This window comes from Aythya fuligula, chromosome 10 (assembly GCF_009819795.1).
Source record: "Aythya fuligula isolate bAytFul2 chromosome 10, bAytFul2.pri, whole genome shotgun sequence".
Taxonomy (NCBI): domain Eukaryota; kingdom Metazoa; phylum Chordata; class Aves; order Anseriformes; family Anatidae; genus Aythya; species Aythya fuligula.
In genome coordinates this window covers 18,423,103-18,449,161 of record NC_045568.1, presented here as the reverse complement: position 1 = coordinate 18,449,161, position 26,059 = coordinate 18,423,103, and the positions used below count along the sequence as shown (strand labels likewise).

Sequence of the window (26,059 nt, the reverse complement as noted above, 5' to 3'; positions counted from 1 at the left end):
CACGTGCACTGTTGTATAGTTTTGTGGTGTAGTGTGATGAATGACAGCCACCTGATTGCGATTGAAATTAGCGTATTGTGAGGATTTAGTTGTATTGAACAGTGCATGCACTAAACGTTTTTAATTTACTTAGTTAACTTTGTTAACTTTTGTGAAACTTACAGACCTTGAGTAGCATCACAGTGTCACAAAGGATATTTTGTGTACGTTTTTATAGAAGTTGTACTCTACATGAGCAAATGTGCAGTTAGGAGCAAGCTTGGGTAGGGCAGGATAACAGAGCACAGCTGCTCCAGTATTACCCATCTTTCCTGTCTGTCTTTGTGGTGCATTTTTTGCCTAATCAGACAACTCTTCACTGTGGAATTTCATCTTTTAGGGAATTACCATAATGATTTTCAGTCGTGGAGGATTTCTGTTTTGCTAGTTTCAAATTTGCTGGTCGTTTTTTTCCAAAGAAAAATGTATTACGAATCTCTTCACAGCAGGCACTGTGGATAGCCATTAGCATCACAGGCCTTTTACAGAATTTGTAGCAGTTTTCTTTAAAGCTGTTTTCTAAAACTCACCAGAGAATTGCTGTTGTATAGCAGTTCATATCTGATACTTTCTCAAACAATGTACTGCAGCTAGCACTGGAGAGAAACAACAAAAACGCAGTCCTTCAGACACCCTCAAGCACTGGAAAAGTCAAGAATCCGACTACTGGAAACATGGAGTATTTTACATAACACATCACGTATGACTGGGTCAAGTAGTTGCAGGAACAGCATTGCATATAAATATCTTCTGTTGCTGTTAAGTGTCTCTGTGGATCTCAATAAAAAATACGCATAAATCTCAGAGGGCGGCTTTTGCAGAGGCACACCACGGCGGAGGCCGGAGCGCTCCCACAGATGTGGTTTTTCTCCAAACTTCATGGGAAAAGAAAGTAACAAAGCAACCCAGCAGACCCGCATGGAAGTGTTATCTGCCCTGCTCACCGATGCGCACAAATGTTTTGAATACGTTTATCTGTTCTTTGCAGGGCGAGGAAACCAAAGCGCTGACTCTTGTCCTCCATCGTGACTCAGGCTCGCTTGGATTTAATATTATTGGTGGCCGACCATGCGTGGTATGTTAATTGTTAAAATATGTTTGCCCTTTCCAGTTGGGAAAAGCACGTAGGTCAACACTTAGAGGAAAAATGCTGCTGACAAGCATTTGGTTCTCTTGGGATTCTTTTCAGAGTTGTATTGGATGTGTACGATGGCTGTTACGTCTGTACTGTCTCTTCCCTCACAACACATTTAATCTTACATGTGGCCACCTCTAGGAACACTGATGTAGGTGGAGTGTAACTCCCCAAACGGGGAACCCTTTGGTATCTCCTCCTCAGACCATTCCGCTTTGAAGATAGCGCACGAGTTCAGGACCCACAGCTTTGAGCCCTTTACAGTTCATTAGGAAAACATTACTCTCCTCTCCACCCAAGATTAGGCAGCCCTGTGTGCAGGTGAAGGGATGTAACTTAACCAACCTACTTTTGAATTCCACGATTTCAGCAGATGTTTCCTGCACCACACACTCACTAATGTATTTTTTCTTGATTCTTGTTGGCCAGGGCTGCTGCATATGACTTTAATTAGATGAAGGAGTGGATTATACCTTGTCCTAGTAATTTAGAAAGTATTCAGAAGTACTTCTTGGCCTCTTGGAAATGTGACATTAATCACGATTTATGCCTAGTAAATTCACTTGAAAGTTATTCTTTATAGTTAACGTCTTTCAATTACTTTTCTGAGACACGGTTCTGCACCGATAGAAGCTGATTTCGCAGTACACAGAATCTGGAGACCCCTTGTTAGGTAGAATTTGATTTCCACAGTTTTGTTTGTAAGCCCCCAGAGGAAGAGCTGTGCAGCTAAAAATAAAAATGCACTGTTGCCTTACGTTTGATGTGCAAGCAGGCTGCTGTCTCACTGGGTTTTACATTAAGAATAATTATAATGACAGTTACTACTGAACTGGCCTAAGTCAGAGGAAAATGATTACCATGCAGCTAATGAACCTAATGAAAGTCCGTTCCTGGTTGTACAATTTTTCAGAATGGGAGTATCAGGTGTTCTCATTAGCACAAATAACCCCATATTAAAACATCCCTATGAATATTTCTTCTAAATTGCATACACTGTTATGACACAGACAAGTTTTAGCTGAGGGAAAATTAGAGTTAGTTCAAGGTACAATATTATATTTTTCTTTTCCTCCCTAAAGGACAATCAAGACGGTTCATCCAGCGAAGGAATTTTTGTATCGAAAATAGTCGACACGGGGCCTGCTGCTAAGGAAGGAGGGCTGCAAATTCACGACAGGATTATTGAGGTATGCGAATACGCTGTCCAGTCTCTTTTAATAGTATGAGTTCCGTGTCAGGTCTTCAAATGGCATGATGTTTTAGTGTGGGTTTGGGAGAAATGCACCGTGGTAAACACTGTCTAGAAGACATGCCTGTTAAAATATGCTTGACTTGACTCAGTGCTGACCTTTATGGCTTTAGGTATAGTCCTTACCTAAATATAGAAACCAGATTATGGATGGTATGTGCATGTCCTGACTTTCTGAGGAGCTAGCATCTATCTGGTATGCCATAGATATTTCTTTTTAAAGCTATTGGAAACTTGTAAGTTATTTAGTTAAAACCATATGTGAAATAGCTGTAGCGTAAACCATGATTTTATTTATCTTGGTTTCTAAGACCAAGGAAAATAAATGTTTTGAACAGTTAGACAAAAATCTACTCTGAAGTTTCCATAGGGTTTATTGTAAACCTGTCCGAATAACTCCCATAATGTTGTTTGTAAGTCCTTCTATTATTCAGATTGCAGCCTGAATTGCTTCTCATTTTGCCAGTCTTGACCTCAATAAAAAGTCCTTTCTGTGAAAGAGATGGTTGCTTGAAATGTTTGTCGTAATTTGCAGTGAGTAAATTTCTTTTTTTGAAAGAGAAGGAAAGGTTAGTTTTCATGAAACGCAGCTGATTGTGAGTCAGTTTCCATTGTTTAGCATTTTACAGTTAGGAAAAGTATTCTTCACTGCCTTATTTTTGTAGGCTGGGGAAGCTTTGAGAGTCTATTGTTCAAAAAGATAAGTGCAGTGTTTGTTGCCAAGGATATCATGGAACAGCCAGTTTCTCTAAGTAATGGAATTCCATTGCTCTTATGTTTTGCAAATGAGCAATAAACAGCTGTTAAGGATTTTCTGTTGGCAGGAGACAATGTGTATTTGCTATTTTCTGTACTGTTATGGTAAATTGTATTCACAATTTAGTAAGGATATAAAATATTAATTAAGTTTCTTCATAAGGAAAAGAGTGGAGCCACAGTAGCACAACTATAAAAAGATAAGAAGCTGAGCTGAAGTGATCCAGAGTTGCTTAGACTATATATATATGATACAACATAATTCTGAAGAGGTCTGGACAATTTTGTGAGAACTATGCAATTTTGTTTGAACTGAAAAATTTTCCCATAGGCATACATTTCCCTAAAGCATATTTGAGAAGCTGACATCTGTTTTTGAAGCAGTGTTTGGTCACACAATTGAAACAGCCATGAAAAACAAAACTTTGGAAAAATCAAATAGCCCAAAGTTAGGAGATGGCTTGGTCTCGTTATGCAAGCTCAGCTCAGTCTGCTTGAGAACGAGCGCTGGAACTCAGGCTGGAACTGCAGGCGTGCAGCATTTTGTCGGTAGGATTTGGCAGGGGAGAACAGGGACGGCTGACCTCCACGAGCTCTACAGCATCTGCTCTCTTGCGAGGGACCTCCCTCCTTACTGCTTTTCTTTGCTCCATTTTTCCACAAGTTCAGCATTTGGCAGTGGTAGCACAGGGCAGGCCAAGCAGCTAAATACTGCTGTGCTGTATTGGCCAGTAGGAACCCAAGAAGAACACAGAAGAAAGCAGACAGGGTGGGATTTCATGCTGTGTCTCTTCTTGAGTGCTGTGGTGCCTTTATGAGTAGCATTTGTGCAGGCTTTTTCCCTCAATTCATTTACATTTTAATATAGCAGAAAAGTCCAGAGTAGAGACACAAGGGGAATGTATCCTGTTTATAGCACACCAAAGGTAGCAAGAAGCCTTGTGCAGGAACCTGTGTTGACAACTCTTGTTATGCTGACACAAATTAATTTTCATATGCACTCTTCTCACATTTAAATATCTGCTAAATACTGATGAAAAATTAGCAAAATTATTATGGAATTGTTGACCTTGGGAGCATGAGTTTGGATTAGAAATGTCATCTTGAAGCAAATCTCTGCATGGTGCCCAGCTGATGTGTTCTGGTTCCCTCTGTGGAGTACTCTCTCTGTGTTCTAACTGAGATATTACAAAGCCCTAAAAATACATGCACTGGGGACATCAGGACCTGAAAAGAACTGTTTCATTCTGTACTCTGTGCAATTTGTGTTTATTGCACTGTATTTTAACTTTATTCCAGGTAAGGAAAAAGAGGATACCTCCTGCACCATGGCATTTAAATCAGCTTTATCATACTATTATATTAGTTAATTGAAATATCCTGTACATTTTCTAGATGAAAATTAGGTGATGTTCAATCATAACATCCTTCTAGAGGCAGATGTTTTTATTGCCTTTCCAAAAGGAAACTTCAACCCATATTTGATTTTTCAGTTGAATTGCCAGACTCATTTACAGATACAGGTTTAACTGTGGACTCAGATGGAATTCAACATAGAGATTAGAGCATACTAGTGGTCACATTTGCTTTGAGAAGCATGAAAGATGGTAAAGAAAGATAAATATCTAGAACAGAGTTTGGCTATCAGGGACATACGCGACTTGCTCATATATTATTACAGTTGTAAGTATCACCAGTGTGATTTTAAATAGACCCTTTCACAAAGAACTCTTATTCCAGTATAAGTTGCTGAGCATAACATCATAACATTGAGCATTCCAGAATCCATGACAGTGAACTTAAAATGCAGTGAAATGTAAATTATTTGATTTCCTTTTGAAAACATTTCGCTCAGATCTTACAGTAGATGCATTTTGGAGCACGTATAAAATAAAAGCATTGTTTTTCATTTTCAAAACTGTCAAAACATTTCTTATTACTTAGCAGGATTAGGCAGTGTAAAATTTAGACACATAGTGCTGTTTATAGCTGATAACAAATGCTGCTTGCAAATTCAATCCCCCTGACAAATTGATACTGAGATAAACTTTGAATTATGTCTGAGACAGTTTTTAAACATATTTTCCCACTCTAGTGTGGGTTTGGATTTTCTGCTTTATACCTTTTAAAAGGTTAAATGCAAAAAAAGTAAATCAAGTTTAAGAATTGTCTTGAATTTTCAGTGAAAGCATTTTTTTTTGGCCCTTTGTATATCACTAACATAAGCAGTGCCACTGTGAGGTGTGTTCCTACTGTGAAATGACATACATCATCAAGATGAATGATGCGTGGTTCGTGCTACTCAGCCTGCAAAGCACGCAACAGAAATAAAATCTTTTTCCCTTGTACTTCATTTTACTAAATCTGTTAAATAATAAATATATTTAGTGTTTATGTAGGACTATGAAGAATGCATTATGGCTGTTAACCATTAATTATTTCCCTTCGCTGTTTTTTAATATTATCCATATTTTGCAAATGGGTAGTCTGAGGTATACAGGAAAATATCTTGAGAATATCTTGAGAAGTTCTTGTCAGGTCAGGGTTAAAGACTCAGATCTCAGTCTATTCATTATTGCTTTATGTAAACCAATGCTTCATACCTATGTCTGTTTCCAGGTCTTTCACAATTACTGTAGAAGCAAAGTAATGATATTATGAGATTTTCTCTGATTCGACTGCAGGTTTTTCATGCACTGCTCTGACTTCAAAGCAAACAGCTGATTTAATCCATTACTAGTAATTCACTGAATTATTGTTAAGATGCTCCGTAACAAATCACTGTATTAGAAACATGCTGAAACTATTGATTTTAATGCAGAGGAATTACTGTTCTCACAGATTACATTTTTGTCAGGGTAACAAAATGGTCCTAATTTCCCCTTATAACAGAAGTTGGTTCAAGTCCCAGACATGAATGACTCCTCTACGCAGCTGCCTGGCATTTCTTAAGACAAAATTAGATTTCCAGAGTTTTTATTTTTAAGCACATCAGCTCTGAAAGGTTATAAATTAAATATGGCATTCTCTTCTCACTAACTAGTAAGCTTGTTTGTTTAGCTTCGGGACTGTTTAGAAAGAAGGAGACTTTTGAAATGCTGACTGCTTGCCACCTTAAAACATTTTAAGTACAATTAGGGTACTGTTGAGGTAGTATAAACTGTCATAGCTGCACTGAAACCTCCAGGATTTATGCCACCTGGGACTTGCCCAGTGTTTCATGCTGCTCACAGGAAGGATCATTAGTTTAGGAGTTGAGAACATGTCTTAGTGCATTTGATTGATTTTCCCCAAAGCACGCTCATTTGCTACAAATTATAGGCTGCTTTTCTATTACACGGATTTCTTCACAGGTTACACATAGGAACAATGAAACTTTTTAGCAAATGTTCTCCTATATACTTGCAATTAAAGTTTACAATTTGCTCTGGATTCTGTTTGCCCCGTAGCATAGAGGCTGCTTTAGCAGAGCCACTTTCTGCTCACGTGAGGTGGTTTTTTGGCAACCCACGCATGGTTTCTGAGTTAACAGCACAGCCTCCAAAAAGCCAAGTCTGCACAGAGAAAGCACATCGGCCAGGCAGGAAGGGCAAGGAGAGGAGCACTCACAGGAGTGTGGCATACGTTTCCGTGTCAGTGAAATATAGATGCTAAGGAAGATCTGCTGCTTTGAAATGGAGTAAATGGAGAAACATTTCATGGGGTCTGCTGGTATGGGATGGGGTCTAGTTTTTCAACGTGGTTGAGTCTCTGGACTGAGTCTGTGTTGCCTGCCCAGCTTTCTCGCTAGCCTGCAGTTATCCCTAGGCAGTACACCCAGCTCAACTTATCACTGCTCACAGGAGGCTTCCACAAATAATTAGTAAATAAAATTATTAACCAAACAATTTTTCATTTGCTGGTGAGTGATTTTTAAAAATCACACCAGCTTTAATATGATAAATCTATGCCTATAGCTACTTACAAAAATCATACTGAACTGTCATAGACAGAGGTTAAACAGAATTTTTTTCATTGTTGTGAACGGCAGAGTTCAGCTCTGCAAACAAGATTTACTATACAGATACATACACTTACTTGGTAATTAATTTTCTGGAAGAAAACGTTTTCAGACAGCAACTTAAAATTGAATGTTCGTGTTCCTGCCAGGACATGCAAGAACAGTGGAGAATTTGTGGAGAGGGAACACAACGGGGCAGTGAGTACAGCTGTAGCAAAGCCAGCTTTTTTTGGAGATCGTACTTATGGAAGATTTTCCAAGTCCTTTGTCCCTATCTGTTAATGGTATCACGAAGCAGCGTTACGTCTGTGCTAAAACATAGGTCTTGCAGCTTGGTCACTGCTAAAACAGAGTAATAATCAGCTTAAGAGGAAAATGTAAATGAAAACAGAAGATCTTGGTTATCACTGCATTTTTTCATCTCGAATGCTTTTGCTTGATTCCACACCAGCTCTCCAGCCTGAGCTGTGGCAGGGAGGTGGGGAAGCAGGGGGATGACCAGACAGCAAACAGTGAACTGAAGAGGTGTAACAGACATTTATGCTAAATACTGCACCGCTGTCCTTCCCCCAGACAACAACAAAAGATAAATCCATCCGAGGGGATGAAAATCTGAAGTGCTGCAAAGAAATTAGCAACTGTTCCTAGTCTTAGGGACCTCTGGGCCCTGTCTCTTCACTGAAGCAGAGCTATAGTTCTAAGCACATTTCACGTTGTAACCTCTGAAAAAGTCCTGCATGTTCCCCTCAGGTATCCCCACCATTTTATTGCCTTCCTGTCACTAGAAACCCACAGCATGCTGACCCTAAGCTTAAATTATCAAAAAAAAAAAAAAAAGTTCCCTAAACTCAGGAATAGACCCCCCTCTGTGTCACACTTTAACAGGATTACAGCATCCATGCCCCTTTCCACCTTTAATAAAAACAAAAGCACTATGGTACCTTTTCATAACACTTTAAAAACCAAACAGCGTAAGGCCCAGATTGTACAGCACCTGCCCCATGCCCTACATTTTTTTTTTTTGCTCTGGTTATTAACTTGCTCAGTATTGCAAGGATCAGGACTCAGAAAGGAAATGCAAAGAGCTCTGATAACTCTCAGGCCTTTCACACCTCTGGACTCACATGAGAAACTCAAATATTGTGGATCACAAGACTTGCCAAGCAGCTCCTCCATTCTCCCCAAGTCGTATTTCCCATTTCCCAGTAAACCAATCCATGCTTGGGGTGGTTTCACCCCAGTAACATCTCACTGGAGACAAGCCTGGAGTGTCACCTCGTGGGCTGCAGGAGCCACGGTGATGCTGCACACCCATGTTGGGCCAGGACATGTGCACCAAGGAGAGAATACAACTTGAGAGATCAAGATTTTGGTCTTATAAGCAATCACCCCTTTTGAAGTGAAATATAGCCATTTCGTATTCTCTTCAGCTAAGCACGCAGCAACATGTCAAACTCCAACAACTACTCTTTTAAAAGCATGCACATAGAGCATATAACAATGAGACAATTTAATCTTTTCACATGCGGTACAATTTTTCGCATTTCAAATCATCTCCTGCTCGGTTTTCCACATTTGAAGCCAAACCATTATGATTAACTGTTAAATTTTATTTTTAGATTTCTGAATGCGCTGAGTCTTTTTAGAGAAAACACACAGAATGTCCTATCAACTATTTTCACACATTTTGTTCATATCGCAATAATTGAGCAATCCGATGCAATCATCCCTAATTTAGGACACATGTAGTACATTACCATGTCAATTGTACTAAAAGATAGGCACAAAGTGAGAGCAAATGAACTAGAAAAAAAGCCAGCTCAGACCATTGCCATTCAAAATGCACTTAAGTAAAATTTGTATAACTATTCATTTGGAATTAAAAGAAAAATGGAATTTGTCCAGCAAAAATGAATAAAGCAGGATGCGTGAGGGTGACCAGATTTGACCAGATCCTCCCAAGAACCCTGAATCGAGAGCTGCCGATCCTGCAGCGCTAGCCCAGTTTGTACTGGTTGTGGGATTTTTCTTCAGAAGATTGCTTCATGCAAACCTGCCTGTCTCACCTGCAAGCCTCACTTGTCTGTTTTTCACAGTACCACATTTCCTCTTTTTCCCCCACATATACATTATGGAAAATGAAATAAAATCCTGGAATCAGTTCTGGGAACAAATACAGCACAAAGCTGCTTCTGAACAATGGCATTTGTAGTGTCTAAATAAGACTATTACTGCTTGATATTAAACAAAACATCTTCCAATATGAGGTATGGTTTTAGTTTTGTTCCCTCTTACTCATTTACACCATGAAAAATTTAAAACTGTTCACAAGTAACTGCGCTTTTGTGCTTTAAGCACTAAAAGATGACAACTTACCAGCATTGTGATACTAATCCCAACATTGTTGACTGCTTTTCACATGATGTTTTGGTATTTAAAATAGTGTAATTTTACTATTTTATATTCCACTACGAAGTGCAACTACAGAACTTGCAAGGTTTTTAGAGTTAGCATCCAGAACCCCGGTATACTATCCACAGTTTACTTATGATTCATTTACTAGCAGTACTAAATTTATCCTGTTTAAACTGGGTTTAGATGACATATGAAGAGGCGTGACTGGTCTTTTAATTGTAATGAGTTTTATCTGGAAACATTTGTCTTTAGTCTTTTCTTTCTGCCAAAATCCTGGTAACTTTTGGACAAGTGTGCAACACTGACAGCAAGTAAAAGCTCTGGTGATCAGGTCTGGCCCACACTCCCCTTCAATTTATGCACAGATTTTTGAAGAGGTGACCCACAGGAACCCAGCCCTATAAAATATCACAGGGATATGGGTAATTTTGAAGCCTCATCTTCAATTTTATCACCGAGTGATATCTCGCCTCCCAGGAGCAGGGAATGGCTGAGGCTGGAGAGGACCTCCGCAGCTCATCCAGCCCAAGCCCTGTGCTCAGAGTAGGGTCAGCTCCCTCCGTGGGAGGATAAAAGCACGAACACATTGTACCTATGAATAGTCCTTCTGGGCCATGGCTCTGAGCAGGAATTTGAGCTGAAAACTAGTAAACATTTGTTTGATTGATTGGATGAACATGAGAAAGAAACCAGCAACAGGAAGGGAGAGTGAAAATATTTCCTAAATCATTTGAAAAAAAGAATTTAGTGTTTTTTCATCTCTCTCAGTTCTGCAGGCTTCCCAGCTCAGGAAGACTTGGTTTATTTCTTAAAAGGTCTTGCTTATAAAGCAGACCTTTCTCTGGCTCTGGCCAGCTCTAATAAAAATTAGCAGTAACTTTAGCAGCTGCCATACCACATGACTGCTTGGAATTGCATAACTTTTTTCCTTCTAAAGAAGCACACAAAGAGATCATCTGATCCCCTCCCTTGCAGTGTTCTCTGTGAAGTATATTTCTCTAACTTCATTTCTAAACAAAAATCTTTTTCTTCTTTCCTTTAACAGTCTTCTCTTTTTAAGACTGAAATCTGGCCGTAAATAGTAACGAGCCCTAGGCAGAGCTTTCCTGAGTTAAGCCCATGAATAAATAGGGTGATTTATTTATTGCTACTCAAACTATTAGTGTTCATCAATAACAGGGCATGTCATGGTCAAAAGCTAATGTCAGCCTCAAGTCGTTCAAAGAAATATTTTGTTGCGGAAATTGTGGCTTTTTAGGGCTAGTGGTATTTCTGAGAGTCAGATGGAGATACACTGTGGTTTGACAAGGGGAAGATAATAGAAAGAAAAGACTCAGAAAAGACTCCTATGGCCATAACAGATGTAAACCGAACACAGACTGTTGGCTCAGTCCGGGTCCCATTTAATTCGCTGGAAATCCCAGAGTATTTAACCTGATCCACAAATACAGAACAGTTGGAAGTTTAAATTACTCTTCCTGTGTGGCATGTGGAAATGGACCATTGTTTTCTGGCTAATTGGTTTTCCCTCTAGCAAAAAAGGGGAAAAAAAATTAAATGCTGAGCTAGTGCAGCAGCGTGGTACTGCTTATGCAGGCTGCTGCGGAGCGTAGAAGGGGAACTGATCCCAAAGCAGACGGCGTGCTGCTCCATGCAAAGATGTGGGCTAACCCACTGGGTAATGGATAAGCGTGGCCAAGAGCATGGCTTTGCACCCTTCCTCCACAATGGGACTTTCTGCTGACCCCGCTGGGCATAGGGCAGGCACACTGGTGCAGTGCAGTCACACCAAACAAGAACTTTGACACCACAACTCTCTCACCAACTTTTAAGTGCTTTACTTCTTTTTAAAGAAACTCCTGATGGACTTACAGAAGCCTCTAAGCCTATACTGGGCATAGAAGTTTATAATCATTTGCCAAAACCTAAGAAGAAATAACCCCCTTTCCTGTACAGTGCTTTTCCTGATGCAGATTTCTTACAAAAAATGAAATCTTTGTTTTATGAGGAGACCTCACTGACTGCATATTTTTGTCTCTCCTTTAGCGCACTTGGAATTAAGGCTAACATTCATATATTGCAAGTGTTAAGGAAATCTCATGTCTATAGTTAGAAAGAATTAAATCATTCAGTGTTCTTTGAAAGGACTGCAAAGTCTTTAAAGCTTAGTTCATCCCAAATGTGAACAAGGCAATGGTAATGTCACAGAATATGAGATGTTGCTAAAAATAATGGGCAAGCTCTCAGGCAAGGGAGCCCTGGGACCTGCACTTCACAAGGGCACCGTCACTGCCTTGTACCACTTAGATCCCTTTCCCCACTTGAGCTGAAGCAGTTGCTTTAACCACAAGCTTGCAATGAAAATTACATAAATTCAATTTTTACGTTTGCATTTTCCCATTTTCTTTGCCAGTAGGACTTGCCTTTTCCTGCTGGTTTGTTAAGAACCCCTAGCTCTTGTTTCACAGTAAAAGTTTTGGCACCTTTCATAACGCAGACACAAGACCAGCTAGCTTCTAAAAGCATTTCCTCAGCAGTGGTAAGCATCAAATATTTTGAAACAAAGCAACAAGCAGTCTTCAGATGCAGTTACAGTTGATAAATGTCCTGCTAGCAACTCTTGTTTTAATCTAAAAGTTCACACAGCCAACTCTGATTCCTTCCTGTATCTGAAGAAGCCAGTACATACCGATGCCTTTTTTTTTTTTTTTAATATAACCTTTCATTGTTTTCCCTTCATTTTGGCCTCCCTCTTTTCTCTTGCTTTGTAGGCAGCTCCCTCTGCGGCAGGGGAATTGCTGTTTCTATTACAAACCTTCCTCTAGCAACTGGAACCTTTTCTTTCAGTTTTAGCCAGTTTTACCCCCTGCTGGTAATTAAAATACTGTCTCGCTTTGCGTCACATTCACCAAAAAGCAAGTTTGTTTGCCCTCCGTATGGATTTCACATTGCAGAAGACTTTTGCAGACTTTCAGAGCTGCTGACTCGAAGCAAGTAATAAACATAGGAATGAGCAGGGGTGTCAGGGAGTGATAGATAATATGTTAGCCTCCTGTCAGGCCTAGCAAATCTCCACGTTTTATAGATGATTAGAGGCTACTTTCACTGGGCTGATGCTGTGCATTTCAGCTACGGTTTTCCTGGCTTCTTTTCCACAGACTCTGTTGCAGTTAGATACCTGAATTCATTAGATTTATGAGAAGCATTTTAGTAACGTGGCTCATGCAGAAATAGGGAAGTTTGGGGGGCTGGGAAGCTCATGGAGATGCTGAGAAGCTTCTGTTGGGATGAAATGAATTTCATGCATAAGCCAAGAAATCAGGATAAATAGCATCCCTGACAGTCTCCTCTGTGTTTGCGTGACTTGCTCTTGGCCAATACTGGTCTCTTGATGAGGCTTCATGCTTCTTTTTGCATAATGAGTTATAATGTGAATAGCTTTATAGAACAAAGGAACCAAAATCCCACAGTAAGGGCCAAGATGATACATGTATCCCCAATTCTGTCCCTTTGCCCTGAGTAACAGTTGACTCTAAAAATAATTTCATTACTATTGGTTTATTCCATACCCTGAGGTTCTGTTCCATATGAACAAGGATTGCAGTCTGGCCCATTCTGCTTATTTTTGTCCGATTGCAACGCTTTAATTCCCCCCCTTTAAAAAAGGGTTGAAAAAAAAAAAAAACATAAGCTCAAAAGCTTTTAAGTACTTAGAAAGTTCCAGCAGTTTCAGGAAGAAATGCAATTATCATGGCTACTTAATTAAAGTGAGCTGTCAATGAAGCAATAAACCATGGTAGAATTTACTTATCTTTGTAGGAGAATGCAAATTAAGGCTGTAAATGGAGGTCTTGGGAAAGGTCTCAATGCTTTCTGCCACTGGACTAATAATCACACTTAGTCATATTCTCAGGCAATCAGATGATGTACATCTTTTGCCAGGAAAAGTAGTGCTATGGGAATAACTATATACATACACCATCAAACAGATGCTAAAACAATAAATGCCTTTGTTTATATCCATTGTTGATACAGTACCCAATAAGTTAACTTTAAGTCACAACATTTCAAACCATGCTAGTCCTTTCCCCAAGGAAATTGTCTTTAAGTAAAGTAGCCCAAAGATAGTAGGACAGTATTTTAAAAGCTGACAAAAATCAAAAGACAAATCCTGGCCTGAAAGTACAGGCATATTGCCCAGGGAATTTGATCTCCTCTAGGGCAGGAGTTGTGGCCAGCTGAAGTCAGTGGTGAAGGAGGTTTTGGACCAAGTGCAGATCCATAATGAAGAGGTTATGCCCGCTTGCAGTAGTGAGTTTACAAGATCTGATGGCCACATCTGTCCTGATCTGATGATAAAAAGTAAATTCAGAAGTATTCATTCTGTTATTCTAAGTTCAATGCAAGCATATAGTACAATCTGTAAGTGAATTCATTGGGATAAAAACGAGCATTACCATAAGCTGTCTACTGCAGAAAAACCTGAACATGTATGGGAATGCTTAACTTTAAGTATGGAATTTGCTTTACTAAAGCCAAAAGGACTACTCATCTGCTTAAAATTAAGCATATACATTAGAATAAGAAAAATGGGGTCTTAGTACTCAAGAGTGTCAGAGTCTACAAGCATATGAAAACAATCAACAAATGGCATATCCACTGATACAGGAGACAAATTCATTTTACATTTCCTTTTATTATGTAAAACCTTAGCTAGTCATTCAAGAATCCAAATTATGGTATTTATGATACTTGAGGAAGAATTTTATAAAGCAAATTGTTACTTAACTCCTTTATAACCACCCAATTATTATAAACTGCTTGAGTTTTGCTTCCTTTAGTTGGTAACATCTAGCTTAGCTAGCAGATTCCTAGCTGCTTTTATTCTCCAAACTAAATTTCTGATACAAGATAGCGAACCACCACATACTGATGTTTCTGTTACAGATAACTACATATTTACAGTAAAAATGCAGTATTGGCTTTCAGTTTGTAAAGACTTTTCCATGTTCATAGCATTTTTTGTTACAGTACACTTCTATTCCTTGCTTTACTTTTTTTTTTTTTTACCATTAATTCTGGAGTAGATACAGGATTGGAACCTGAAATGACTTGACAAAAACTTCTACCACTGCTTTTTGTGATTTAGAGACATCATGCTTTCTATATTGTTGAGTGTTTGAGTTGTTTAAAATGGCTTTTCTTCTCAGAAAGAAAAAACTCAGATCGTGGTGGTTTTCTGTGTCACAACAACTAGGTTTATTATGTAAAAGCTTACGGTTCAGCTCCAAAGGTACAAGTTTCCTTTTGGTTGGATGTACAGATTAGAATTGATCTAGAATTTGTCTACAGTTAGCTTGTTGAGAAAACCTTTATCACTGTTGTCACATAGCCATTTTGTTGTCTGAATAGCCTCGGGATTAAAGTACACTTATATTTTAGAAAACGTAACATTTAGGGCATTAAAAGGACTAAGTTTGTCTGTAAATCACAAGTGAGCCTGATTTTTGTTTTCCTTTATCCTTTACTATGTCAGACAGAGGATTTCCTACCATTGCTTGTGAAAAGAAAGCTGGGGCTGGAATTAGAAAGGAAAGCATAAAACTAATTGTTTGATGGTTTAATGTTACAGACCACCTACTCTGCAAAGGCTGAGAGTTTGTTAAATTGAAATTCTAAAGAATAAAAAAGCTAAAGACCAGCAACAAACAAATAGGTAATACTTAGCAGAAAATTAGAGGAACAATAAAGTAATATAATTGCATTTTGTTAGCAGTTTGGTACTTAACTCTACATGTAAGAAGATATAAAGCTAAAGGAGTCACTTAGAGGAAAAGTGGCTAAATCCATTCTACATCCTGTGGGCTTCCACTGTAATGCTATTCAGATTAAGTTTAAATATTATATTATTTAGAAAATAAAGACTTCATAGAGCTGATACATTTAACATTCCTAACAATCTTGTGATAAGAGCTATATATATTCAAATGTTGCTTTAATTCCTTTATTTTACAATTAAGAGGAGATGATTATATAGCAAGCATGTAAGGAAGGAGAAAAAAAAAGTGTGTATCCCAAGACGTGGCTTTTTTTAAAAAAAAAAAAAAAAAAAAGCAGAAGGCAAGAAGATTTTTGTACTTCTTTTGGGAACTCAATTTACTTAGAAAGTATTTTACTTGGAGAAAATGGGGAAGTTAGCACAAAGAATAGACAGATCTTTCAGTGCATTGCATACAGCTTGAGAACATGTAATTCTCATCCTCCTTATAAAACTTGAAAACCTCTTCAATGAAATTAAATTTAATATTTACTTTTGGGTGAAATATTTCCTTACTTAGTCACCCTTAAATAGTTTACGTCAGGGACATTGTTCAGCACTTAGCTTCTTTGTTAACTTCTTTGTTGTCTATGAGGACTTTAAACATGAAAAGAAATTGTCAAAATCAGAGGATCTGATTGTACAGCTACAGATTGGTATGGACTGCCCAGCTCAAAGCCAGCACGACCACAGATTAGTTTACAGGAGTTTAGCTTAGTGTAAGTGAAACAACTTTAAACAATGAAGAAGTTAAAAATCTGTCAGCTGAAGTTTAATTTTACTCTGAATATTTTCCAGAGACAACGGTAACATTTCACTGCTATTTGTCTGGCTCTTTGGCTTCCCTGATGATAACATTGTATAGGAATTTACATAGAGCGGGCTGAAACCTTTCATTCCCAAACACATTTATCTTTGCCTTGATCACTCGGGAGCCTCACAGCACAAGCGCAGGAGGCCAGGAGATGCATCCTACATGCTGCAAACCTGCAAGAAGCCGAGCAATCTTCCTGCTTTGGTAAACCTGGGAGCAATGTAATTTTTACTCCTGCTCTCTTCTTTTGGGGTGAGTCTGAATCCATCTATTGTTTTGTCAAAGGACAGCTGCAGAGGACACGAGGGAAGTTGGATTGAGAAAGATGGAGCTGGAAGTTTTCTTGGTCCACAGATGTTTGTGGCAGCAGCTCCCTGCAGACATCAGTGATTAGCTCTTAAAGTCCAATAGGTTCAGTAAAGCAGAGCAATGCCAGATACATTTTAACAGGTGCCAGGGGAAGCTTTCTCACCTCACACACTTACACCAAAGTAAGATTTTGGTTATGACCTGACACAGCCATTTTCCCCCTATCAGGGGAGGAAGAATTTCACATCAGCAGCTGCTGGGCTGCTGAGCAGGCTGACACTGCCTTTCCTTTCCAGGTGGGGAGTGTTATTGTTTCCAGTGCCCCTTTTAGAGACCTCTTGCACAGAGCCTAGGGATGTGGAAAGACACTGGAAGCTAGTCTGAATCCTTGCAACAGGTGGTTAGAGTCAAACTGCACTGCATAAAAGTTGTAGTCCTTCCAAGACTTCCATTTTAGCTGCATGAATTATGTCTTATGTAGCTAGATAGGAGTCTCAGTAAGTTGCACTCAATTTTCATGTGCTTTTTATAGTAAGCAACCAGGACAAACGTTAGTTTAGTTTTCTGCTTCAAAATGCACATGGACAAAAACAGCTCATCTAATATGCAATAGCAGCACAATAACCAGTTGATTTACTTAAGCTTTAAAGTACATTTCTTCAAGCCCATGGGGCAGAAGTTCTTTCCACTTAGAAGATGCCTTGCACTTGGGCTGTTAAAAGGTTGCTAATGATAGAGCTGGATGAGCCACCATCTCATACAGCTGATTGCTAACAGTTAGCAAGGCATTATATGGACTTCTTTTCTCTGTATTTGCAAAGAAATCAAAAAAAATATTTCATGGCCTGGTGTGATAGCAGATGATTTTCTAAGGTCAGCTCCCATGTCTGTTGGCTTTCTTCTTCCTCTGAATGAGACCAGAATTTGGGCCCCAAGATGCAGCAAGAGCACAAGCATTGCTTAAGAGCTGAACTAAGCATACCTGTCAGCTCCGCAGCATCAGAATGGTCTCAGGCATTTCCATTCCTAATTCTTCAATGTAACAAAAGGCAAAGAGACCTTCAAATACGAAGGGTTCGTGGCTCTCATTTGCGGTGTCCACTGTAAGTTCTGAGACAGAGCTCAACACTGAAATCCTTATCAGCAGAGTTGTACTTATTTAGGTAATTGTTTACATAGCAGTTCCTTCACAGCATACTTTTAGTGCATTCACATGTTCCCTGCTGCAGTCAGCATGGGGTCATACTGACGCTATTTTTTCCCATGGTAAGAGGCCTTAGATAGAAGACCAAAGGAAAATGATCAAATATGGTGATTTCAAGAACCTACTAAAACTAATTGTTCCTACAACCAGTACTAAACAGAGAAGTTAGTTGAATGTCATCAACAAAACAGACTTAAGCAACAGAAGGTAGATAATGCAAGACTGTTTTACATAAGCACCAAATATTTGACAGTTTTACAACTGGCTTGTTATTTCCGACAACTGCTGCATTAGGATAAAGAGCATTTGCTCTTTCCATTTCTGGCTTTCTCACACCCTCAAAACTACTCATGCCTGGAGGATGTGCTAAGGAACCAAGGCTTTGTGTTAATTCCACTTTGTCCTCTGAAAGGCTATTTACTTATTCAGCTATCACAGTCGATCCCAAAGGTTTATTTAAGCAGTTCACCAGGAAGAAAAGGAAACTGTCCATTAAGGTAGGGGCTTGCATTGGCTTCAGCGGGCTTATTTCATGTGTAATCAGGAGTATTTTTTCTCCTTCCACTGCAGAGAGTAGGGATTTTCTGCCCTACACGACCTTTAAACCACAGTAAGGAAGTTGCACGAGATCCAAGGCTGTAGGTCATCTTTTATTCTTACCACCCTCGTAATGCCTGGGGTCACAAACTGAAACTGAATCCCCAGTGGCAATAGTGCCATCTCCAAAAACACGAAAACAAAAGCTGAAGTTGTTAGAATGCTTCCTAAGCCATAGCTACACCACCTGCAGTCATACAACGTATGTACAAGCTGTACCTACACTTTCATGATGAATAGAAAGCATCAATAAGTTATAAATTACTTAACTCCAGTTTTGATTTGCTGTATTTGACCATTTCTAACAGCAATTAATAATGTCCTTTTAATAATGTCCTTTTGAAAAAGAGCAACATGTGAATCAGTTTACAGATAAAGCATTCATTTTTGGTGTACTTAAGGCTCCCAGGGGGAGATTTGAGTGTTTGAGGAATGTCGGGTGGGGTAGACTGTGGCTTCTCTTCAGCCCATGATATTAGATTAGCCCCAAATTACTGGTCCTGCTGCCATTTTTAGTGATTTGGTATCAGCGGCTACAGACTCTTCCGAGATAAGTCGAGGGCATGTAGGCTCTGAAGGGTTCTCATTCTGGTGCAGGACTATATCAGTCTGGCAGCTGTTGCTTTGATTGAAAAGGTATGCTGACAGTTCAGGGCAAGCTCCAACAAATGGCACCAGCTTCTGAAAAATGCACTTTAACAGAACTACCCCCAAAAGAGTGTTTAAGGGTTTCAGTGTTATGTCTAACAGTTGTGCTGAAACGTGAGTTTTTACAGTGCAAAATGAACCAACATTAAAATGCTTGTAGAAATATTTAGGGATGTTTAATAAACACTAAACCATTACTCAGAGAGGACCTGTTGACATATATAATCTATAGCACTCACATTATTGCTAGTTTCAACCAAAGATAGTACACTTAGAGTATGTAGTATTTATACTTGAGAAGGCGGCTTGCAGAAGAGTGATAAGATGATAGCTAAAATGCACATGAATCCAGGGCCTGAAGTTCCTAACTAGTCCCCCATTCTGGGACAGATACTGGTTCCAGAGAGCAGAAACCAGCTGAGAAATTGAGATCCAGACCAGACACTTCTACAAGTCTGGGAGTCATTAAATTGAATCTAACTCTCAGACCATCTCAGCTATTTTCAAGCACAGAAGAAACCATTATTTCAGATAAATTTCCCCATGGGCCATATTCTCCACTACTGTGCCCCTTGTGTGGTCATTTTATTTAATGTGAAAAGCATGTAAAACAATTGTTCTCACTGATGGTGTTTCACACTCGCTGTAATTTATGTGACTGCACACAGTACAGGGTAGGAGGAGAGAGACCCAAAGGAGATGGAAAATCTGTGCAGAGAAGATGCTGGCAGATTTTCTGCCCCTGGATACTTCACCTTTTTGTCTCACAATTAAACCCAACAATTCACGCTCATGCTGTTTTGCAACATCGGAAAAACATTGTTATTCAGTGTTTTGACTTGTGTCACTAAAAAACCTGGGAGCTGACTCATTACTCCAGTCTGCCTACTAATAATAGCACTGACGGAGCTAGACATATTTTCAAAGATCTCCTCAAAGATTTGTATATATAGCAAATCTAAACTGTAAGGACTTATTACCATTCCTGCATGGTAGCTGGAAGTGCCATCCTAAACTGGGGGGCAGAGCACCACCTATTTCATTTTAACTTTTTTTTGAAAAAACACTGTTTTTGCAGGTGGCCCATCTGAAAGTGGTGTCAGAGGGAGGACAGATGCTACTGTGGGGTCACAGAAGTAACCTGGGGTAGGAGCATCCCAGAAGCAGTGTTAGCTGACAGAGGTGCATCTGGGCAGCTGTGGGTGGGTTTCTCCAAGCCACAAAGGGAATCAGGAACAGAGATGGAGGCTCAGCTGAATTCTGAATCCCCAGATCCCAGCTACTTACCTTTCTGACAAACTCAAGATATTTTCTATTTTAAATAATTCAATATGGTAGTATTACATTCAGAACTTTGCAATCCATTTCACCCCAAACTATTAGGCAATCATTGAACAAGGAGTCAAGGCAACAAATTCGGATTAAAACTTCCTTTTTGGGTCATTTTTCCCCTCCTTCATTGTGCTGAAATCATCACTTCCAGGGTGATTTTGGCTCACGTACTTTCACATCATACTTGGTGAACGTAAAGAGCGCACATGCAGCCAGTTACCATGGCTTTGCAGTGATATGGCTGTAAGTAACCTGGGGTAACAAGCAGATACACTCCAGATCCTAGCTTTCAGTGAGGAGTTTGTCCGCTGCTAGCCCCACCTTCAGTCCCTCAAGCTTATGTGCAAACTGTCCCTTACTCTCAGTGGGTAAAAAGGAAAAACAGGGCAGTTGTCCACAAGTTTGAAATAATGCTTTGACTTCGGGAAATGTCTGTTAAACCAGGTATAATTTTGTAAAGAACATAGCATTCCTAATACATAGGTTAAGATACACGGAGAGAGATGGTTTGCTTATTGTTAATTCTGTATGACCAAGGTTACATGGAAAAAGAAATATTGCGTGGGTATATACAGTTGCAGGACATTTACTGTAAAACTGATGCAATTGTGTTGCTCAAATATTCTCCCCAAAATCCTAATTACTAACAGGTTAGTGTATAAGAACTTGCAAATGGGACTTGATTAATACCAGAAAATCCCCATAGAGTACCAGATGTCATCATATCAGATGATTCACACTGAATTCCAGTGCCTGAAGGAAACCGCCTGTAGGTGCTGTCACTGTAAGGGACAAACACAGACTATCCTATATCCTATTTACTCATCACAAAACCATTCCTTCTTTCCTTTACCCCCCCAAAAAAAAAAAAAAAATGATGTAAGAACTGTAGTCTCTGTTGTTGAAACACTGCAACAAGTCACAGGGAGACTCAAAGTTTTCTAAGAAATGTGAGGATTCAATTTTTCTTTGAACTTGTTTTGCAGTTTCAAGCCTTTCTCCTTGTCATGAGGGCTCAAGATTTTGTGATAAAAGGTGATGTTCCCACTCAAGACCACCATTCTTAGAAGCAAGGCCTTAAAAGAGAAACAAGAACTTCGGGCAGGCCAGTGGGCATGTAGGCCTGAGCAAGGCCTCTGGGGTACAACTCAAGGAGTCTGCTTTGTAAGAAAGAGACAGACAGATGGATGGATGTCAGGACAGATAGGCAGATGGGTACCCAGGTCTGTGCCCAGACAGATCTCATCTTTGTGCACTGAGCCTGCCTGACATACTTGGATGCCAAGGGGGTTGTCATCCACAGTTACACTGTTATCAAAACTAGGGATGCTGTTTGGGGATTTCTATTATGTACATCCACATACGCAATTTTTACCCATATCATTTATCTTGTTGGGCCCCTGATCTTGGTGATGTCTCAGGTGTTTCAATAAATAGAGTGAACATTTTTCCCCCACTCTAAATGTATAAGCTCTTGAGCCATCACTGCTTTGCTGCTGAGTGGCAATATGAACTGCTAAGCACCAAGTACTGTCCACAGCTTGAAGACCTACCAGATACTCTCTTGAAGCTATCGTTTTCAGAGGTACAGCAAATAAAAACAAAGCTATACTGCTGAATTTAAAATACATAATCAATTTTCAGTGCAAACATTCAAAGATATAATGAAAAGCTGCTGTAACAACAGTTCTCCCTGCGTAACTACTGTTGCGGGGTTGAATATGCCATTTGTAAGGTTTAAATTGCTTTTGCAGTCAAGTGTTGTAATCCATTAGTGATAAGAAAAGGTATTTGTCTATCGGTGGTGGTTTACTACATTCCTTGTATTAGAAACAATTTAGTCTCTTAGGTGAACCCAGTGCAGGAAATTGTTTAGAGAGTCTGGCTGCAGAGCTGGAAAAATAGAGTAGTTAGTGCTCCCTTCCCCCAGCAGTAACATGATGTGTAACCCAACAGTGACAGTGAACAACTTAACCTTTCAGAGTTCTGCACAGAGCAGCACTGCATACTTCTACTAAAGTATTTCAATTGCTTCACTCATAACTCCTCCTAAGCAAAGCTCTGTTGAAAAAAGTCACGTTTTTCAACTCTTCCTGGAATTTTTTCTTTAAGAATAGTTAAGTTCCTTCTTTGCTTTCTGTTGATTATGTTAATTGATGGTTTTAGGTAGTATCATTACTCTTACAACAAACAAATCTTAAATCTCCAGACAAATGGAGGAAAAGTAAGATTTGGTTCTTGTAAATGGAAATTGCAACTTGTCTGTAAAAATAAGCTTTCAGATCAGATTTTCTACCAACCGCATTGCTTTCCTTTGGGTTTTAGAATAGTGCTTGCTAAATGTTATCGGCTTTGCATGTTTGGCTAACCATTAGTTGGGAATCAGTACATTTCCTAGGGTTTCTTTTTCCTCTATAAAGATGCTGACAAATGTTGCAACAGCCCTCTAACATGTGATCTAACACAGTAAAGCATGACACATATTACATATCACAGACTCATCGAAATCAGAGCTGGGAAAAGTGTATCAGATGATAACATCAGCCCCATACTGGCACTGAACTGGTATACTAATAATCTTGGCCGCTGCTTTGTATCCTGTTTATCAGTGTCCAATAGCAGAATGTAGAATTAGAAAATAGCTTCAGATCCATAATCTACTGCATGTGTACAAAACAAGATTTTCTAAATTTTAAAAAGTAAAAATTCAAAAGCACTGCAACCTCGAGTCTGACTGTAATGCAATCATCCCCATATATGTTTATTATTACAAATAAGTTTCATTTTTGAGAAGGAGTAGGTCTCACAGGAAAGCAGGTCAGCAGCCTGTTAGAGTCTGGTCTCAAACTATCCTGAAACCCAAAAGCAGCCTTCCTGTGGGATTTAAGAGCTGCGGCTGTTCCAGCAAATTCAAGATGTGTCAACAAAAGCTTAGCACCTAGACAAAAGCTGCAGTCATTGGGCTGGACAACACTTGATATTGTACATAGGATCTCTATTCTCCTGTTTTAAATAATCCATGCCAAGTACAAGGTTTTTAGGTTTCAAGATGCTCACTGTTTGCTGGCAGTCTTTGCTTTGTCCCACAAAACACCCAAATTCCATTTTTGGCAGAGGAATTGGAACACGAATACTGCAGAGATGTCAGCTCTCCCCGTTAATGCATTTGGCAGGAGGAGCTCTGAACCAGAAGGCAGGCTGACTATTACCTCCCAGAGAGGTATGGTTTACTGTCTTTGGAAAGCAAGCACTGAAGGAGGAAACTCAACAAAATGCTTGATTCAGGGTTTACTTGTTTATCGGGAGTGCTGCACGACTTAAGCTACCAACTCCTGAAGAGCAGTCTGCCAGCACCACATCTTCCTGACAAAACGCAAGGCATCTAGCCATGTGGTGATAGCCTATTATTCACAGCAAATAATCACATTAATACTGGATTCTTTCTTGTGGAAAGCATTTGGAAATCATACATTATCATTAGCACAAATGTTTCCTGATACCGCACTGCCAGCGTGCTTCTAGCAGAGCCTGCGAGCAGCAGCGAGGCTTTTAGTGACGGTGGTGCCTGCAGCTGAGTGGGAGGGCACCAGTGCCACAGCATCTGAGCAGGTCAGATTTCTCTTATGGTTTTAATCTGTGTTCATCTGACAGTGATTCTGACTTGTTTGCATTGAATGTAACCATATGTTCTGTTTTCAACAACATGAAAAAGTAAGGGCACTGTTCATAAGCTGAAAGGCCTCAACAGAGAGCGAAAGGATAGCGCTGCATGTGCTCCACCATTAGTTCTTGATCTTCAAAGGCTGGCTTAGATTTACTGCATCTGTCAATCATCTCCAAGCACTTACTCCATTTTTCCCTCTCTGCAAGTCCCATCCATCAAACCTACTTCTGTCAAGCAGACAGTGAAAGGCATCAGCCCCTCTAGAGGGCCTCTCCAGCTGAAAGCAAAACAAGCACCTGATAATCCACTGGCAACCCTGCGGGATATAAATATACCTGCAGTCCATCAGGTCAGCCACAGGGAAGCTAAAGGCTGAAACCCCAGGCTGCTCTGCCCAGCCAGGTCAAAATAAGTGTACCTTCTTGTACCTTTTCAATTCTCCTCAAATGGGAAAGGTCTGTCCGGACCGAAGGCCTGGACCCTGCAGGACTGGACTCCTCGAGCCATCTGATGGCACAGTTTCCACTCTACTTTGGATTACATTTTATCTCACATCACACAAAGGCTGAGTTGAATTGGGTGCTTACCTGAACAGATCAATATCCTGTATTATTTAGCTGTAAATAGGAAGCCCGTTCAGTTTTAGGCCATAAGTATTGTTGTATGAAATAGTAACTATAGGAGGGCAGACTTCAGGCTCCGTGTTGTAAACACTGTCAGATGCAGAAAATAGTTTCTGGTTTTTATACAAGGTATTAGACTATCAAGATGTGATTACAAGGCATACGTTTTTCTGGAAGCCTATTTATATGCAGCTGAACACTGCTTTTGATTCATGAAGCTCCTTTTTTTTTTTTTTTTAATATAAAATGCAGTTTGGCAAGTTTTAGCACTTAGTTAACTAATTCCCACCAGAAATACAGAAAGCATGGTTTCCATTTATAGCAAAATGGATTAAGCTGATTTAGAAATACTGTATGTTGACAGTACTATTTAAAAGCATATGGACAATTTGCTCCTTTCTTCTTCACGACAAAAATGAGTGGTAACCATCAAATGCTGTGCATCAGAATACTATCCTCTCTTTTTGGTGAAGATCAGCATAATCTCTTCCAGTTGTAAAACAGAATCCAAAGCAGCCTGATTTATTGGTCTTTACTATCCTCAAAAGTCACTGAGGCATCTGTACAGCCCTTTCTAGGCAAAGTTAGTGTAAATCTCTGCGTGAAGTTCTACAGAACATGCCTGTGATTGGTACAATGGTTCAAAACACTAGATATTAGTTAACTGTAAATATTTGGTTATCTTTTTTCTATTAATTGCAAGGAGTTTACACTAGCATAACTCCAAGCTTCTAAAGATCAATGACAATATAAAACTGATGCAAAAGGAGAAGAACTAAGTTTGTTATTAGTGTGGGCCCCATTAGAGCCTCTATAATTAAGTATCCTATTTATGTTTTTGGAAGAAGTCTCTTGCAGAACCCTGCAGTAGAACAGAAAATCCCAGAGTAAGAGACATGTGCACCCTTATCTCTGCCAGTGTCACCTGCTAATCCTGCACATCAGAGGCCTGTGAGAGGAGCACAGTTCATCCCCTGCACAGCTCTAACACTGCATGCAGCAGTATGGGGAAAGCTGCTGCTGTGCGGCCAGACAGCTGGCATCCTCTTGGGCTGCTAGGTGTCATCTGCCAAATGAAACAGGTGGTAGCAAAGCTCCCTATTTTCATATAGGCACTTGAAAAGAGGGTATCACAGCAAGAAATGACGCTATGGGACATTTAGATTTGTCTCAAAAATCTGCACAATTCTGTGTTCATAGAGCCCTGGAAAAATGGCTGGGAAGATCAATGAGCAAAGCCATGTAACAAGTCCTGTCCTCAAGTGTAGAAGTGAGCAGAAATATTTTTATTTACAGTAAGTGCACTGAGCTGGAAAATACAAATCTTCTGACTTCCAACAAGCAGGGACTGAAAGCATTTTCAGCTGAAGTCTGTGAAGCTGTGTGCCTACATGATCTGACACAGCTCAGTCTGTAGCCACTCTGTCCATTTGCTGACTGCAGTATATTATAG

At 39.6% G+C, this 26,059-nt stretch overlaps 1 protein-coding gene across 1 annotated transcript in view; it reads left to right on the top strand.

Annotated features, from left to right (window-relative positions):
- The window catches only part of PDZRN3 (PDZ domain containing ring finger 3), a 129,754-nt gene that overhangs the window by 5,251 nt on the left and 98,444 nt on the right, over positions 1 to 26,059 (top strand). The window contains exons 2-3 of the mRNA XM_032193966.1: positions 1,028 to 1,114; positions 2,257 to 2,364. Of these exons, the coding sequence (XP_032049857.1) occupies positions 1,028 to 1,114; positions 2,257 to 2,364 (195 nt within the window). The remainder of the gene's footprint in view (positions 1 to 1,027; positions 1,115 to 2,256; positions 2,365 to 26,059) is intronic.